General features: G+C 27.1%; 1 protein-coding gene across 1 annotated transcript in view; it reads right to left on the bottom strand.

Moving 5' to 3' along the window:
- The window catches only part of LOC107452972 (cell adhesion molecule Dscam1), a 257,172-nt gene extending 239,805 nt beyond the window's left edge, over window positions 1-17,367 (bottom strand). Inside the window, exon 1 of the mRNA XM_071184720.2 lies at window positions 17,048-17,367. Within this exon, the coding sequence (XP_071040821.1) occupies window positions 17,048-17,153 (106 nt within the window). The 5' untranslated portion in view covers window positions 17,154-17,367. The remainder of the gene's footprint in view (window positions 1-17,047) is intronic.
- Between the last annotated feature and the right edge of the window lie 1,432 nt (window positions 17,368-18,799).

Raw genomic sequence — 18,799 nt, 5'->3', positions numbered from 1 at the left:
CAAAGAAAAAGATCGAAAGAATAATCGAACTCCTATTTAAAAAAAAATTTAAGTTAAGTGCACTTAAAAAAGACTTAAGTTGAAGAACAGTATTTTGTCATTGTTGAAGAATAGCATTTAAAAACTTAGTTTGATTACTTTTACGATCTATGCTTTTACCTTGTAAAGGCTTCTTTTACTTAGTTTTTAGAAACAGACTTTAACTCTTTAACTCAGAACTTGTATTAAGCATATTTTTTTCACAATTTTATCATTTTTTGTAATATTTCAGGTAAAAGTAAATGAAAATATTATATTTAGCATTGCAGTAATTTATGGTAATGAAATACAGCATGAAACACAGGTTGTCTTTCTCTGCATTAAAGGTAAAACCTCCCAAACACAGCTCACTTCCAGGCTGTAATTTTTCAAATTTGTACTTATTCGCAGTTATTTATTTTTAAGAGAGACAGATATTTACCGTTGGAATTTCTTTAATTTAAAAAACCAATTATGGATAAATTTTTGAACATGAATTAAAAATAAATTAAAACCTCTTTTTTGAATTTTATATTTTAGTACAAATATAATTTTAATAATTAATAATCTGAAGAAAAAAATCAGTAACTATTAGATTATTTTTTTATAATTAAAAAATACTCATAAATATATGAGTATTTTTTTTGCGCATATGTATCAGAACGTCAAAAAATGCATTTAAAGGGATCACAGGTGTCCCATCTGCGTTAAAGGGTCAATGTTAAAATCTTTACCAAAAACTATTCACACATTAGGCTTAATGGATTAGGCTTAATGGATTAGGCTTAATGGATAATACTATTTATTAGGGATTAAAACATAAACTAAAAAGAGCATATGTACTCATCCGTCGTTAAGATATGGATCTGAAAAACCTATTAGATAAGCATGTGTAATAATTTCTGCTTCATAACGTCATACAATGCTGAAAGCTTTTAAATCAGACGGAAAGTTTTTGAAGAATTATGTATTGACTGTGGTAAAAATTTTGTTAAATATACACGAAAATAACCAACAAAACATTTATTCTAAAAAAATTGCTAATTTTTTGCTATTTAATGGAAGCCATTCTTAACTTATTCATTAGAATTGTTCCTTTTTGCTATCGAATTACCAAGTTATATTTAATGATACGCATTAAAATTCTTCTTGGCATTTTTTTATTTCACTCTTTTCACAAAGAAAATATCGAAATAAATACAAAGATATAAATCAAAGTGATTTCGTTGAGTTTTTTCAAGGAACATAAATTCTAAACTCTTTCTACCGTAAATCAAAACCAACTTATGTGGGTCAGTGAATGCATAAATGTGTATTAAGCACGCCATAGTTCGTTGCAAAGGAATCAATACGTTCTTTCATTTCTTGAAATGACTTTTTAAATCATTACTTTGAAGTTTCTAAATACCATTAAGGCTTGTGAAAAAACCCTAAGATTAACAAAGCCAGGCATAAACTATTAATTCTTAAGCATTAAAATAGAATTGCTTTTCTCTTGTCATTTACGATGCCGGAGATCTGGAAAATGCATAAAAAACTAAAAGCTTTAAACGAAACAATGCTAAAGTTACTTAGATTCGAAAAATAAAGTTCTTTTGCATCGCTTATTTCCGTGCGCTTGAATGTCTTTGAGACCATTTCTAATGTAGAATTTGCTTTCCCAAAAAATGCATTTAAATACCACAATCATTTTTTCTCCAAAAAATGTTTGTTTTTCATAATTGTTGCTTTCGTAAGTGAAAGAGTATAGTGTAAGACGCTATGCATTTAATTAATACACTTAACAGATATTAGTATTAGGTTTTATGGTAGATACATAAAATTGTTAAACGAATCTATTATAAGTAAGTTCCAAACTTCCTGAATACATTAAAATATTTTGAATGCTTTTGGATCAATTGGAACACTTTAAAGCTCGGTAATTTTTATTGAAACGCTTCGGTAATGATTTTGGTACAATCACCGAAGCATATGGTTTTATACTAAGTGATAAAAGTTGATAAACGTGGTCAATTTGATAATTTCATCATGATGTCTAGGAAATGGCATAAAAACCCTTTATTCGGAGGAATTCATTTTTCAGTTGTTTTTTTATTTACTCTATTTGAGGTTATAAGAACTATAAATTTAAAAAGTTGAATTATTGATAAACCGTTACCGTATGGACGGTATAATTACCAAATGAAGAATTTAAATAATGTATATTTTGGTTTTATGAACCAGAGTCGTTTTTTTCCAGAAATTTCATTACCATACAGTACGGAAATTTTACCAGATTTTTTCTCCATGTGCGAATTTTCGAACATGAATTGAAATCAATTTTTGGAACGAAAAAGTTTATTAAATAATAATTTTAAATGTTATATAATTATTTTTAACTAATTTTTTATTAACATCACCGCTACTGTATGAACTACAGCAGCAAATAAAGAAGTTAAATATTATTGTTTCTAATATTATTTAATAAAATTCTTCGTCACTATTTTACCTATATAATAATCAATGTAATCACATACTTTTGGAAAAAAAGATCAAAAAAGAAAAAGTAACTAAAATATAGTTAAACTTTATATAAATCACGCATGGATCCTAATAAAAATAAATTTGTTTTTTTATAATAAAAAAGCGTTTTCAGTGGAAATTCAATTTCTGCATACTCAAAATTAATGTATTTCCTATTGTATATAGAATAAGAATTGCTTATTAAACAAATCATATTGCTGTAAAAAGAATATTTAGAGATTGGTGCAGAAAGCACTAGGTATTTAGAGAGAATACATTCATACACATGCAAAATTACTTATCACCATGGTTTTCTTTCTTATGCTCTAACAATGAATTACATGTCAGTACAGGAAATAACGGAAAAAGGTTATAACGTGTTTACACACGTAAAACCCTCTTTTTACTGACAAAATTGTGTTATGACATAACTTATTTAGAAGAAAAAGAAGCTTTTTTCGAAGAAAAAAATTCATGCTTAAGATCTAATTGGTTTTATAAACATGCAATTACGTTACACTAGTAAAAATAATAAATAATTTCTATACAGAAAGATTCATTATATTTCTAAAATATTAAACAGAAAAATACTGAATAATCTTTAAAAAAACACTGCTCCATTTTCAAATGAATTTATATGAAGTTGTGATTCAAGTTCGAATATGTCATTAAATTAAATTTTGTTTATCTTTAGTAACATTAATTTTTTTAAGAAAAAAGTTGAATTTCGCCAGATGCAGCTTAAATTTAATATTATACAGTAATTTTTATTAAAATTAAGTTTAAGACTCAAACTCTAAGATAGACAATGTAACTTTTTCTACACGTTTAAGGAATTTTTGATGCATATAACAAAAAAAGACAAAAAATAAACATTAACATAGCAACTACAACTTTATATTATTCCCTAAGATATTATAAGAAGGTTTGAAAGGGTTACTTTTACTCTCAATAAGAAATGAATTTTTTTCTCCTGCGTTGCAGTTATAGTTATGTAAACTAACTTTTTTTTCCTCTGAAATGTATTTTTTTTAAATTTTATTTCATAATTAGTCTCCTTGTAGTTGTCTCAAAATGTCACACTTCTTAATCTTTCTTAGTTTACTTAAAACTGTCTCAAAAATTATTAAAAATAAACATCGTTTCCATTACATCATTTTATAGTGCTTTCTTTCTTTAATCTATGGCAATAATATTTTGTCTGTGTGTGAGGGGGTCTATTCTACTTATAAATCTTGAACTTTTTGTGTTAATGCCTTAAAGTTTGTCAGTGGGAGCCAGGGGTAATTTTAGTTTCTGATCCTAAATCGTGTTCAAAAAATTAAATTCTGTAGTTCATGAGACATCTTTGAAAGTATCTCATTTATTCAGCATTAGCCGTTTTCATAAATTAAATAACGTTTCAAATATTGGAAATATAATACCAATAATGTTTGCTAGCTTACAGATCTATTTTATTTATTACAATTCATTACACACATTATTTAATTCATATTTATTTTCAATTCATCATGTCTGATAAACTCAATCAAATTAGACTTTGTATGGCTTCAATGATCTAAAAAGTCGAAAACAAAATGCAATCGCGTGATTATTTTCTTTATAGTTAGGCTTTAAAAAAGTGGTTCGTTTCTTCAAACCTAAATAATGAAAAATCAATTTTAATTGAAATTAAAAACATATTAATTGATTAATTGAAGTAATACACTTAGGAAAGTTTCTTCATTATGATAAATCCATTTGGTAAACAATTCCGGATCAAATTACGGTAAAGAATACCGGCACTTGGAATGTTGATACCTTTTATCTTAAAATCCATTTTTACCGGCACCTGTTACGGAACAAAAAATCTGATATACCGTAATTTTTATAGTAGTAATTACCGTAAAATTGCTGAATCACTCTAACTTAATTAATATAACTCTAAAAACTACGGTGTAAATTTTTACTATAAAAATAACTTTTACAGTAAAATTGATTTTACGGATGATGCACCCAAAGTACTGGAACTTTATACGTAACCTTATTTTCAAAATTATAGTTCTTATTACCACACATTTGGTACAAAATACAAAATTGAAAAGTAAACTTAAAAGAATAATGGTTTTTATGCCATGCTCCAAAGTATCACGGTAAAAATTACCTACCATTACGAAATTTAACAAATTTTATCGCATTTTATAAAATTACATTTTAGTGTTGATTTTAACAAAATTATTATCAAAGCACTTCGACAAAAATTACTGAGCTTTAGTGCTCCTCTGGAGTCAGAAACATAATTAAGTTTCCACAGTCTAGTAGCTTAAACCATTTTTGTTCTCATTACATTTGTAGAACCAATACCTTCTATAGTACAGAGCAAGAAAATTGAGACTTAAAGTTTTGCCTTTTCGTTGATTCTTGCCAACATTTTACTTTCAATATGAAATGTGTCTTACGGGAACTAAATTAATAAATATAAATGTTCTATAAAAATCAATCTTTGCGTTTGAAATTATATTTCTTTCTTAAAATTTAATTGAATAAAAAATTTTGTCCGAGCAATAAATAGTTAGAAATAAACTTGAAACGTAAATAAGCGATTGCATTCAGGAAGTCGGAGAACTGATGGGATCAACTGAAAAAAGCAGAGCTAAAAATTTTAGTATTTAAAATAGGCTTAAAATGTAAGGAAGGAGCTCAGGAAGACCAAGATCTTGAAGATCTCCCATTTTTTTCCCAAATGACAAGCGTAGAATATTATGTTGGCACTAAACAATAATTATTTGGTTTTCGAACAAACGGCAAAAATAAAGGGCTTACTCTTTGTGTCTAAATGGACTGTTATACAATATCTGATAAACTCGTTCCGGTTTCTGTCAAATCAATGCTTCTTTTAACATCTGATCAAAAGGCTGAGCGATTTAAATTAATTCGTTAAAGCTTAAGCAGGAACTGCGAAAATGTTTGAATGTCATATTAAAAAAAAAGCATTTTAAATTTAAATAAAAAAATAAGCTAATTGGGGAAAAAAATAGGAATTTAAATGTTAATGGTCTAAGCTGCTAAAGATGTCAGAAGTAAAACTTGCTTGTCAGTTACTGAAGAAAATACTAATTTATTCGCATATATTTCTAAGGAAAGACTTCCCACAATGGAAAAAATCTATCCTGAAGACTTTCTGTTACAACAAGGCAATGCTAGCTTTCACACTTCAAACTGCGAAATAGCTGGTTGAAAAAATAATAAATACTTTAAAGTCACCTCCCCTCACTGCCTGATCCCAGTATCATAGACAATTTTGATGAATAATGAAAAAAAAATTTAAATCAGGAAAAAGGACAATCAAACATTGGAATGAGTGTTAAAAAAAATATGCGACAAAATTTTTTTATACACGTAGAGTGTATCATAGTCTCGTAGAGTGTCTCGTAATCTCGTAGAGTGTGCGCAAAGACGGTTATTGATACTGAAAGTGAAAGAATTAACTACTGATTCATATGTACAAAGATAAGACATCTTGAAATGTATTTTAATGTCTGATTTCCATTCTATTTACTTGGCACTCTCAGAAAGTCTCAAATCGTGTGCACCATTTCGTGAACTGCAAGTAAACAGTTTCTACAATGTCAATACAACTGAAAAGTAAATATTTTATAGCTAAAACTTATTAATCAAATTATATCACGGTAATTTTCCGTAACAAAATCAAACTGTTTAACCCACCAAAGCAGTCCGTAGAGCAAAATTTTAGTAAGAATATTAAGCATTTTCATTCTTAAAATCATTATACGTACACTAAAATTAGGTAGTGTTAAATGATTCAACTGAAATTATGAACTGCATGAAACATCGAGGGTAAAATTAGTGTACTGGTCAGCTTAATTAAATATAGAAAGTTCTACGTGTGTAGAATTGATTAACGCTATTAATGCTTAGAAGAATTAATCTTCCCAAGACTTTAATATGCATTTTCTTAAAGCAGTGCTTTTTTGTAATTGTGAACTTAATAATTTCTGAAGAGCTGGAAAAAAAACTCCTGACAATTTAAATACGACTATGCATGTAAAGATTTTGCCAAAATTTTTAACATAAATCTAACTATACAACAGTTCATTAGCGCAAAAATTAATGTTTAGGAGCAAAATAACAAAAATATAACAAATTAATAAAGGAAAATAGCGAAAAAAATAACAAAATAACAAAATTAACTCGACGAAAATGTAAAATAGGAACTATTTGTGTCTATATGAAACTCAAAATCTTGATCTTATTTTTTTTATTTGATTATGGAAATCCAATTTTTTAACATTTGAACCTCAGAAATAGTTTGATTATCTTTTATAATGCAAATATTCTCTCCTATTAATTAAAGTTTGGAAACATGATTTAAGTGAAGATGTTGAACTCTGGCTTATATAGGCATTTTTTACTCAATTTTCTAATGTGTTTTTAAAAAATAATATCTATACCATCACAGCAATATTATTAGTTTTCATAATTTAAGTAAACAGGATGAATTCTAAACTGGAATATTTTAGAAAGGGATATTATGTCCCTGAAATACACTCATTATATTTCTCAGAATGTCTTATAAGTATACTTATTATAAATTCGTGCAAAAATTACAAAATACCAGAAACATATTAATTTTTTTAAATATATTTTCCTAAAAAAAATCCTTTTTAAGGACAGCTAGAAGGGTACACATTACGATACATTTACTAAAAAGGCGGTTCAGCTTTAATTTTTTACGAGTCAAAAAATATATATCATTCTGTCTAGGGTTCCAAAAACATATATTTTTCTCGAAATTTATTTTCTTCTTCATTTCATTTCTTTCCGAAATTTATCTGTGTTAGTTGCTGCATTATTAACCTCAACCCTAGAAATCATCATTGCCTTTAGAAAATAGAGATAAATAAATAATAGTAAACTAGCTTTGAACTAACTGTAGAAACAAGCCTTTTTAGAACATTGCTCCAAACGAAAAAATTCAATCGTGACCTCTTATTTCCCTTTCGTCGCGTGGCATGCTATTCGCTCTCCGTTTCCGAAAATTACGTAATTACGATTTACGATCCTCCATTTGTTGCGACGATGCTTGGCCGTTAAAGGTTTACGCCCGGCTTTTCGAAAATCTCAGAGTAAGGAAGATACGGCGCCATAAACAAGCGATAAACGCGCCAACTCTAAATTTATCATCAAAATTACTTGTCAACGATAACTGAGAAGACATGAATTTTCATTTTCATGCAGACTCTGTTACACCTAGATGACGATTGCTTACGTAAAACACATTACTTTTTTGTTACTTTCTTTCATTTAGGAAGGCAATTTTCCAAATTTGGCCATCAATTTGGTTTAGTAGGCTTTAATGATGCCCTCATTATACTTTAATGTTTAAGTATGATTTTAATTAGTTTTAACTCTTAAGTTCAATTAAAGCTCTTATTACTGCCTTTCTATGCAAAAATTACATTCTAATTATACTGAAAACATCAAGAGAAATGACTTTTTACTCATATAATTATTTTTAACATTTGTGACTTTAAGAACTTTTTAGTTAAGTAGTGTGTAAATCATTGTCAGTTAGTGTTTTTGCATAAGAAATGCTGAATGGCATATGTTTATGCAACTAGGGCATTTGTAGTTGAAGATTAACGGGAATAACTGTACATGTCCATTTTTTATAAAAATTACTATTGTATTACTATCTGCTAATTTTGCGGATTACTAACTTATGACGAATCAATAACATAGAAACTTGGTCTTCCTAGAGAGTTATTACACCTTGAAGATGACCGAGCAGTGATAAAACAGTCTTCATCGGCACAAAAACTCGTCTTTTTTCCTCAGAATCAGCTGTATGGACATAAATCATTCTCCTCTATCATTAATTAACCTTTAAGAAATAGTTTTACTTATATTTATTAAGCAAAAATTTCACATATTTAAAGTAATATATTGTTATATTTTGTCTATTTACTAGCAGCCCTTTTAAATAAATACAATTTCAAGTATTTAGATATTTAAATCGGACATCCAAGAACAAGACAATATAAAAGAGTGGATTTAATTTGTGTCTATTACGAGCTCAGATGGGGAATTTGTTATTAAAATGTTCAATGCAATATATGCTAATATTAAAAAAATATGCTAATTATCTCTGAGGAGTAATAAAGCAAATTAACAATTCTGATATAGACGAAAGCTGTGTTCTTATTTGTTATTAATATGATGCAAACTAATGAATTTTATTTTAAAGGTTTTTTTCAGCTAAATCGAAATGAACTTTAACAGTTATATTTAATTTGAAATATATACAGGCCTCAAACAATAAAAATTACACCTTCAGGAAAAAAATTCATTGAAAACAAAGAAATAGATCCTAATGGCACTGTTCAAGAACAAAAAGACAACATAGCCAAGTAAATGAATATTTAAACGCGATCTAAATCTGTGCTCCCGTTCCAGACTTATTAGTGAACATGTATACTGAAGATCTTTTGCTCTTTTATGTATAGAGAGAAGATATTATTTCTTTAAAAAATACAAATAAGGTAATTTCTTATAACAATATGAACATAAATCAAAATGATCTAGTAAAATAAATTATGCACTAACAAAAAATTTTATTGTAATTTGTTTTGTACAAAACTATGCATGTTGCTTCAAAATTACACGTTTTTTCTCTGGTATAAAAATATCAAAACGAATATTGCTTATCGAATGAATATATTATATGAATACTAAAAGGAATATTATATAGAGAATTTTAGAAAATATATGTTATTATTATAACCGTTATGATTTTATACATTTCCTTGCTTACATTATTCCCATGCTTAAAAAAAGTACATGCAATAAAGATGGATTCAATATTTTAATCAAATTGTGCGAAAAAGAAAAGTATTTATATATTTTGAAATAAAGCAATGGATTTCACACTTTCTATAAGAAGTGCATGATATATGTTATAGCATATAGTGCATGCTATATGCTATTTTTTGTCAGTTATGTTCATTATGTATGTAATAATGTAATAATTGTGCAAAAGATAGAGTAATTTTAGGAGAAAGAATTTTTAAATACATTGTTAAATTAATTACAAGCAATCCATCAATATCTAACTGTTGGATTTTGCATGGCTTTAAAATGCTAAAAATATATATTATAATATCATTCTCAAATAATTTTAAAACCATTTATGCTCTTCTTCACTTATATATTAATTTGTAGCTATATGAGCTGAAATTTTTTTTTCACTTGTAAATTTCAAAATTTCTGCAGTTATTCAAGCAGGACTTAAAAACAGTTTTTTTCATTACAACATTTCTTAAATTTATTGTGTTAAAAATCAAGCATTTCTTTTCATATTTTCTTACGTAATCATGTCACTTTTTATTAAATATTAAAGCTTTATAATAGTTGTATGTTCAGGACGAAATCTGAAAAAGTTTACTTAAACGTTTATAATGCTTAATAAACGCTTTCAAAGAAGCGATGAATTATTTATTTCTTTAGATAGTTCCTTTTTACTCTTTTTTATTCATAACTTTTAAGATAAATCCCAAATATAACAAAGGCATTAAACTCTTACACAATTGCGCCTAAATTATCTTAACCAAACGTATCGCTATAAAACATTCTCTTATTATTTGTCTCTAATCTTTTTATTATATAGAAAATAAATTTCTTACATTTGTAAGGGAACTAATTAACTGGACATAATTAAACTTTTATTTTATTCTTAATTAAAAATCCCTGCATTATAAAACAAATAACACTAATTAACTCACAAGAATTTTACTTTGAAAAAATATTCTCTGTTGCTCCACCCATCCCTTATACTACAACACGTTAAATTAATCCCCATATTGACAAGATTCGCTTAAATCCGTTCACCCATTTTCATTGTCTAGAACTAATTAATGAGACTAAAGAAGCCATCATGTTTTATCAGGCGCGATACATGATTTTGGCGCAGGTTCTTTTCAAAATCGCCATTCATCTGATTTTTGGCTCGCTTCATTAAACATGGATGGTGATGACGGTGATACATGACCCATTCGAGTAACACGTGACCGCTGCATAATAGAGATTTAAGCAGAGGACATATGCCGTCAAATCCATTTCTGTGATTTATTATTTTCGTCCATTCTTCCGTAATTTTTCGAGTAAAATTATTTAAAATGAAATTCGGAGACATGGATTTAATATCTGGAACAAAGTTAAATGAAAAATATTCCACAGTACATATCAGATAGAGCTTATTTATTCCAAATAATTTTATTTTTTTAGTTTAATTATTTGAAAATTCTATTATTAAGTTTTTATACAGTAGTATATTAAAATGCTTAATTCAGATTAATAAAGTACACTGTACTCTTAAGACCAATGGTATTTTCAGATATCACAAGTCAATATCTTGCATGTTTTTCTTTGTTTATTATTAAATATTATAAATTTTCCTGCAAATATTCTTTTTCGCTTAGATTTTAATTTTACTGTACACAGATATGTCATACATGCTAAAAAGAGCAAATATTCTGGTAAAATTACCGTACGATACGGTAATAATATTTCCGGTTTAAAAAAAAACGATAATTCTTGTTAATAAAATTAAAATATGGAACATTTAAACGATTCATTTCATAATTTTTTCAATCATATGTTTCAGGTTTATAGGTTTTTAGGTTATTCTGGTTTTCCAAATTATAGTTCTTATTACCTTACATTTAAAAAAAATACAAAACTTAAATCTAAACGAAACTAAATAAATGGTTTTTTAGCCATAATCTGTAGTATCTTCATAAAATTATCCAAATTTAGCACAGTTATCAAATTTTATCACATATTATTAAACCATATTTTATTGTTAGTTCACCAAAATCATTACCAAAGCCCTTCTTTAAAAGCTACTGATCTTCTAAGTATTCCCATTGTTCTAAAAACATGGTAAATTATACTTTATTCTAGCAGTTTTTATCATACTTTTTTCTCCATGTACAATTTCTAATTTATTTTTTTCGTAATTAAAATACATTTTGAATATTAACTGACATTTAACAACACGAATAAAGCTAAACAACGTCGAAAAAGCACAAATAATACCACACAAATAAATGTTGAATAGTATCGGTTCTGTAGTAAAGAATCTTTATTAACGTTTAAACACAGAATGAAAGAGGGAAACTCAGGAGAAAATGACAAAACAAGTTATAACATGAACAAAAAGAGAATTAGTGTTAGATCAATGGATGTCCAAATATTTGCATTAGGATATCATGGGTAAAGTACACTGGTACCACAAATACTTTTTGCATTCCTTCAATACTCTCTTGATTAAATGCATTCATAAAATATATGTAAGCCTCATTAAGTACGATAACCGTAGGTCAAGAGATGACCTAATATTTTTAGCAGGATATTGTAGGATAAATACACTGGTACCACACATAACCTGTTTTGCAGTTACGAGTTCAGGGGTTATGTATAATTTGTATTTAATATTATGTTATTACATATTATTATTTAGATGAATTTTCACTTAAATATGGTATAAAATGATCTTTAAAAATGGTTTTAAGAGCTTACTTAGGTAAATCTAAAAAATATCTTTTTTAAAATTCACATGCTCATTTTAAAAACAGGTTGTTAGAATTTATTGACTCTTTGCTATTAGCACAAAGCGAAATTTAGTTACAAAATTTATATTCGAGTCTAATCATAATTAGGTTAAAACACCAGTACTATACTGTTTCTAGCTCAATAGAAGCATTAAACAGCTGTGTAAGTTTTACCAAAGGACTTTGGTAATGATTTTAGTAAAATTAACATTGAAATAGGGTTTATAATAAGTGAAAAATCTTGATCAATTTAATAAAATTCGGTAATTTCATTATATTACCTTAGAGACTGACATAAAAGCATTTTTTCGGTTTTTACTTCTTAGTTTTGTATTATTTACTAAATGTGTGGTAATAAGAACTATACGTATGCTATACTTAAGAAAACCAGCAGTATTTAAAGCAAACTATTACCTCATGAATGCCAAAAATTACCAAATGAATGATTTAAGTACCATATATTTTGGTTTTAATTACGAGAATTATGGTTTTTTGCTACCAGAAATGTCTTTATCACGCTATTCATTAGTTCCACCAGAATTTACTTCTCCGATTACAGCGTTATATTTTGGAATTTGTTACTATTACTTATTATATGCTTAATTTATTTTTCATTACGTTACATGTTAATCTTACTTTTATACGCATTATCCTTAAATTTTTTTAAAATTATAATCTGCATCGCATTCGTCTATTAGTCACATAACACTTTCTTCTTATATTTTTACTGGCTTATAGAAGAAGAACTATTATTAAACGTATTTATTTTATTTATGTTTTATATGCTCACTTTAAAAATTCATACCAATTTATTATAAATTTTTATTCGTTCAAAAATTTAAGGGAACATATAATGAAGCTTGGATTACAATAAATAGTTAGCGTGAATCTTAGATCTTAGTGATCTAACTAATTTTAATAAAAATCAAAAATTCAGTTTGCACTTTTCAGTTTGACTTTTTTTTGCATTTTTTCAGAATCCCAAACATATTTCATTAATGTTTCAGAAGCAATTTTTTAAAAAAAATTATGGATATATTTGATGCAATTTTGATAAGGTTTTTTTTTTGAACTTATACTATTAAATAGTGTAATTATTTTATTTAGGGATCTATTATAAAATATGGCCAATTTAAGGACATCTTACTACTATTTGCTGAAAAAAACTTTTAATTGTCATTTTAATAAATCATCTTCAATCTAATTCTCCGATTTGTTGCTATTCCTCCATTTGCTCAATTTGATAAAACTACTGAACAGTCTAATTAAATTTTGCAAAGAGAAAAAATTGCTTTGTTCTTCACAGTTTAAAATCACTTATATATAAATTTTTGTTTCAAGAATTATAAAATAGATTAAATCGGTGGAATAACAGCTAATATAATATCAAAGCACACTTTTTTAAAATTAAGCGAAAAATTTTATTACGCAAAACACTTCTATTATGCTAAGAAACCAAGTATTTTCAAAACTACCAGAATATGGTAAAATTTACCTTGTTTCTAGTTTAACGGAAACAGTAAAAAGCTCAAGAACTTTTACAGAAGAGTTTTGGAAATAATTTTGAAAAAACTAACAATAAATTATGCTTTCATAATATGTGATAACATTTGGTAGATGAAGTAAAAATTGGTAATTTTATCATGATAGCTTCAAGCATGGAAAATCCTTTATTTTGTTTTATTTTTTACTAAATGTGTGGTAATAAGAGCTGTAATTTTGAGAACCTGAATATTCGGTAATTAGTTACCATATGAAAGGAAAAATTCCTAAGCGAATAGTTTAAATATCGTACATTTTGGTTTTATTAACCAGAATTAAAGCTTTTTTTTTTACCAGAAATATCCTAGCATTACATTGCGGTTATATTTCCAGGATTTTTTTCTCCCTGTATATTATGCAGTAAGCAGTTCAGAGAGTATGTATAAACTAAATTGATAATAATATTATTTTTGCCTTTGCGAAGGAATTTTTGGGAGGGAGTGCTGCATAGCCTGAGTCACTGCAGCTCATGTTATTTAGTTTTATCAAAAATTGTTTAATTAATTATTTCTGCTTAATTATCTTCTGCTATAATTTTTTCTTCAACATGTACCAATTTTTTCACTGACAACAAAATATACGTCTATTTCTTAAAAAGAAAACACAAAAGTATTAAAGTGGCACGAACTCTTAAAACTCTTCGGTTATAAAACTCTTCGGTAATAAAATAACATGTTTTAGATTGCATTAAAAATGAACAGAATTTCTTGCGATATGGAAGGATTAGAAAAACGATTCTGAGAGGTGTTTTAGAAACTGCAGCAATGATTGCAATTATTACAAATAAGTACTTTCATGCATCTGAGTGTAATGTAATGAATATAATTAAATGAGGTTCAAATGAGGTGTAATGAACATAATTAAATGAGGTTCAAATGAGGTTTAATGAACATAATTAAATGAGGTTCAAATGAGGTGTAATGAACATAATTAAATGAGGTTTAAATGAGGTGTAATGAACATAATTAAGCGAGGTTCAAATGAGGTGTAATGAAGATAATTCAGATTAACGCAAATATTATGCCAACTTTCCCCAATTGAAAAATAATTCGTCTATATAATGTTAACGTAATATAAATCTCAAATATATTTCATGAATCCTTTTAAATCTTGAACAATTGTGCTTAAATTATCTTAACTGAAATTATCGCTATAAAACTTTGTCTTATTATTTTCTTTTAAACTTTTTATTACATTGGAAATGAATTTCGTAAATTTTCAAATAAACTGGGCTAAATTAAACTTCTATTTTATCCTTAATTGAAAATTTCATTTTTTAATTACAAATAAAAATTTTATTTTTTATTGAGAGTCTTATTTTTAAATTAAGAGTTTAATTGAGATTGAATTTAAACTTCAGAAATTTAAGTTTTCTTCGAATTTTTGCCAAAGCGTGCTGGTAAAAATTTCCTATTGCACCAAAGCACTATGCTTGAAAAATTAACAGTATAATGTGGTTTTATAAAATATGAAAAAATTTAGAAAATTTAGCAAAATTTTAAAATTTTATCACGATAACTTAGAGCATGGAATAAAAGCAATTATTCGAATACATTTATTTTAAATTTCTGCATTTTTTTCCCTAAATGCTTGGTAAAAGGAACTATAATTTCGAAAACCAAAGTTTCCGGTAAACCATTACCATATAAACCTAAAAATTTACCAATTAATAGTTTAAATATCTCATATTTTGGATTTTATAACTGAAATTAAGGCCTTTTTAAACATAAATACCATTACCATACAGTACTGTAATTTTACAAGAACTTTTTCTTTGTGTAAGTTGAAATTGTAACTTTCGAAATTTTGTAAAATTGTCAAACATCTAATTTCCCTATTTTTTTCCCCAATACACAACATTTTTCTGTTATCACGTTTTGTCATTTTCTAATGTTTTGAAGGTTTATACCACATCTATTTTGAAGCTAACTTGAGTATATGCTTCATATTTTCGCATTACGCCTCTGTTTTATTTAAGTTGATCGGAAATTCCAGATACTTATACGCTATTTTCTTGCCTAAAAATATGGCTGACCTCTTTCATACTCACTGTGAGCTTTCGAAGATAATTCCGTAAAACAAAAACAACCAGTTTTGCAAGGTTCAATCATTATTCAGTCTGACTAATAGAGTCTTTTACTTTTAACGAGGGATTGAAGTGAATATTTTCCGTAAACACAACTTAAGGAAAATTTTAAAAAATGGTATTTGATCAGTTATTTGGCCAGTGTATTTGAAAAATACACTTTGCTATACTATTCTCACAGAAATTGTTAACCATTCATATTTTTTCAGCAAATCCAATTAATAACAAAAAATTGTACTTCGCATCAAACATTTAGCAATGTCCATGATTCAATACTTGAAGATTATAAATGCATAGCTTTAAATCTATCGAAATCAAATTTTGAATGATTATATTTTTAAAATCATTCATTGTGTTGAAATTTATATTTTTTACTGATTCATAATTTTGCCAACGTGGAAATGCATTATATTTTTAGCAATACCTGATTCGCCTTTGGTAAGTGTGAGCTCTAAATATAGAAAGTGATTTGGAATAAAATATCCTTACATCAGAATTTGAAAACGCGGAACTGAAGTGAAAAAAATTTCGGCAATTGTATTTGTTTTTCGACAGGTAACTTTTAAATAAAAGACAAAATTTAGGGTAAGTAAGAGAGAAGAAAGTGCAACTAAACAATAATTTATCGCTTCAGACTTTATTCAGGTACACCGGCATCAATTTTAAACTTATAAGATTTAAATGATCAGAATCACAAGCTTTTTGCTTCATTTGATGATCTAGATCATTTTATTGTCTTTTAAATTATATATTGTCTGTTTCTCAGGAGGTAACAGAGTTAAGTTTATACATATATTATTTAATAATCAATTTTTTTTCTTTTAAAAAAACTTGTCACACTGATTTTTGTAATTTTCTTTTTTTAATTTCATCTTCATCATATTGTCACGTTGCTACAATATTTATCTCAATTAAGCCTCATACTCAGCCAATTTATAACTTAAATAATTCATACGTACAATATTCACCTGATTTAAATATTTTCCAAAATTTTCCGGGTTTTATTCGGTAGTCCAGTAAACTTTTGAAAAATATTCTGAAAAAAAAATAGCAAAAAGAATATTTTCATCTTTCCAGCATAGAGTGTACTAAAATAAAAACCTCTCGCTCAATTACTTTAAAATTTTGATTGAAGGAGTTGATCAAATTATTTTCAAATCTATTATTATTAATTCATTTCGAAACAAATCACGACAAAATCATGCATTTAAGATGTTATTTTAAAAATTAATGAAATATAAATTTGTTCTTTGCTTTGTAAACACACGTGCAAAACATTAAAATTTACCTGTTACATCTGTTATCGCTTGTCCATGTGCAATTAGTTTAGAAACAAGCACTATAAAAACTATCATTATGTGTTTTGATATAATATTCCTATATGCAAAATGCATGGACTTAAATCCTTATTTAATGAGATACAGTCAAACACTCATCAACATTTTTTAAACCGAAAGAACCCAAATCCACCTGACAGAAACCTCGTGTTTTCTTTGGAGATCAAGACCACGTGTCTGTCACTCATAGACGCTTTCACAATAAGAGAGAACTCTATTCCAAAGAACCACACTCTCTAAGACTCGTAGTCGGTATGAAATCAATTTTCTTGTGGGGTTAGGGATATGCGCTCCCTTTTAAGCTGGCGCATGCGTGCATCAAGTTTTGGGATAATCGAAAGACCAAAAGTGGTTGGGTGTTTTACCTGAGTTTCTAAATTTCTGGTTTTGTTTCTTTTGTTTAAGTTTTTTACACAGAATAGAAAATAAAAGTCTATCACAAACTGTTGCTTTTTATTTGTTTTTTAAATATCTTCAAAGTAAAAGTAATATTAATTTAAACCATTTATAGCTGCATATATGAAGGTAACATGTGTAATTAATTAAAAAAATTTACGAAATGAAAAAAAAATTATCTTGTTTTATATATACCCAATAATGCACAATAATTAACTGTGTTAAGCTATTTATCAACTTGCAAGCATTCTGATTGTTGCGTATTTTTCCTGAGTAATTATTATATATTTCTGCTAAAAGTAAAAAATAACACTTTACTCAAAGCACAATGAAAATAATTACAAAAAAGACGCTAAATTAAAATTAAATTGGGTACTTGCAACTCGAAAAGAAGTGAAGTGATTATACCAAACCATGAAATTTAAATCAGATTGAATTAAATACCTGTAATTGACGTCACGCATGTACATTGAACCTGATTAGCTTCTAAATCAGGTTATTATACCCCGATTTAACTACGATAAATTCAGTTTCTTTTATCTTATTAAAGAATTCGTAAATTTTAGTTTGATTCATTTGTTTATGTAATGAAAAAAACAGCAAAAATTTCAGGCCAGTTTTGTATATTGAGTTTTGTAATTCTTAAAATCCTCTAAAATTTTTAATTTTTTGAGAGAAAGAGAAATTTGATCAATAAGAAAATGAATAAATATCACAAGGTTATGTAACGTTCACCCTACACACTTTTCCCTCGAAATTACTTTGGAGGATAGAAGTTACCCCCAAGCTGTTACAAGTTACCTCTACAGCCACAAGCTACCTCCACAAGTTACCTACTTGTACCTTGGAGGATACAAGTAGTAGTGAGAATACAAGTTACCTAGGTATCCTCACATCTCGCCTTTTTCTTACTCCAGTACATTTCAGTACGTTTTAGATTAAAATGTTAGACTAAGAAAGAAGAAGTTAATAATCTGGATACTGCTGTACTCAATACTATAAATCATTACATTCAATTATATAAAGTACTACTATAAATCTTATGCGCATATATTACTAAACTATACTTACACCATGCAATATTTTATGATGATAAATAAAAGTCTTAGATATATTTTAAAATAATTATTTTGTGATTAAAAACTAATTTAAAGTATTCGATCCATGTGATTTTATTATGGTGTGGTGATATAACACTATTTTTTAAGTAGCTATAGACATTATAAGTAACCATCTTTAAGTGTCTTCTGATGTCAGGTCAATTGATGACAGTTATGCTTAAAATACAAATAATTTAACACTGTTTC

Source organism: Parasteatoda tepidariorum, chromosome 10, assembly GCF_982258835.1.
Source record: "Parasteatoda tepidariorum strain Cologne lab strain chromosome 10, Ptep-v5.0, whole genome shotgun sequence".
NCBI lineage: Eukaryota > Metazoa > Arthropoda > Arachnida > Araneae > Theridiidae > Parasteatoda > Parasteatoda tepidariorum.
This window is presented reverse-complemented; position numbering and strand designations above follow the sequence as displayed.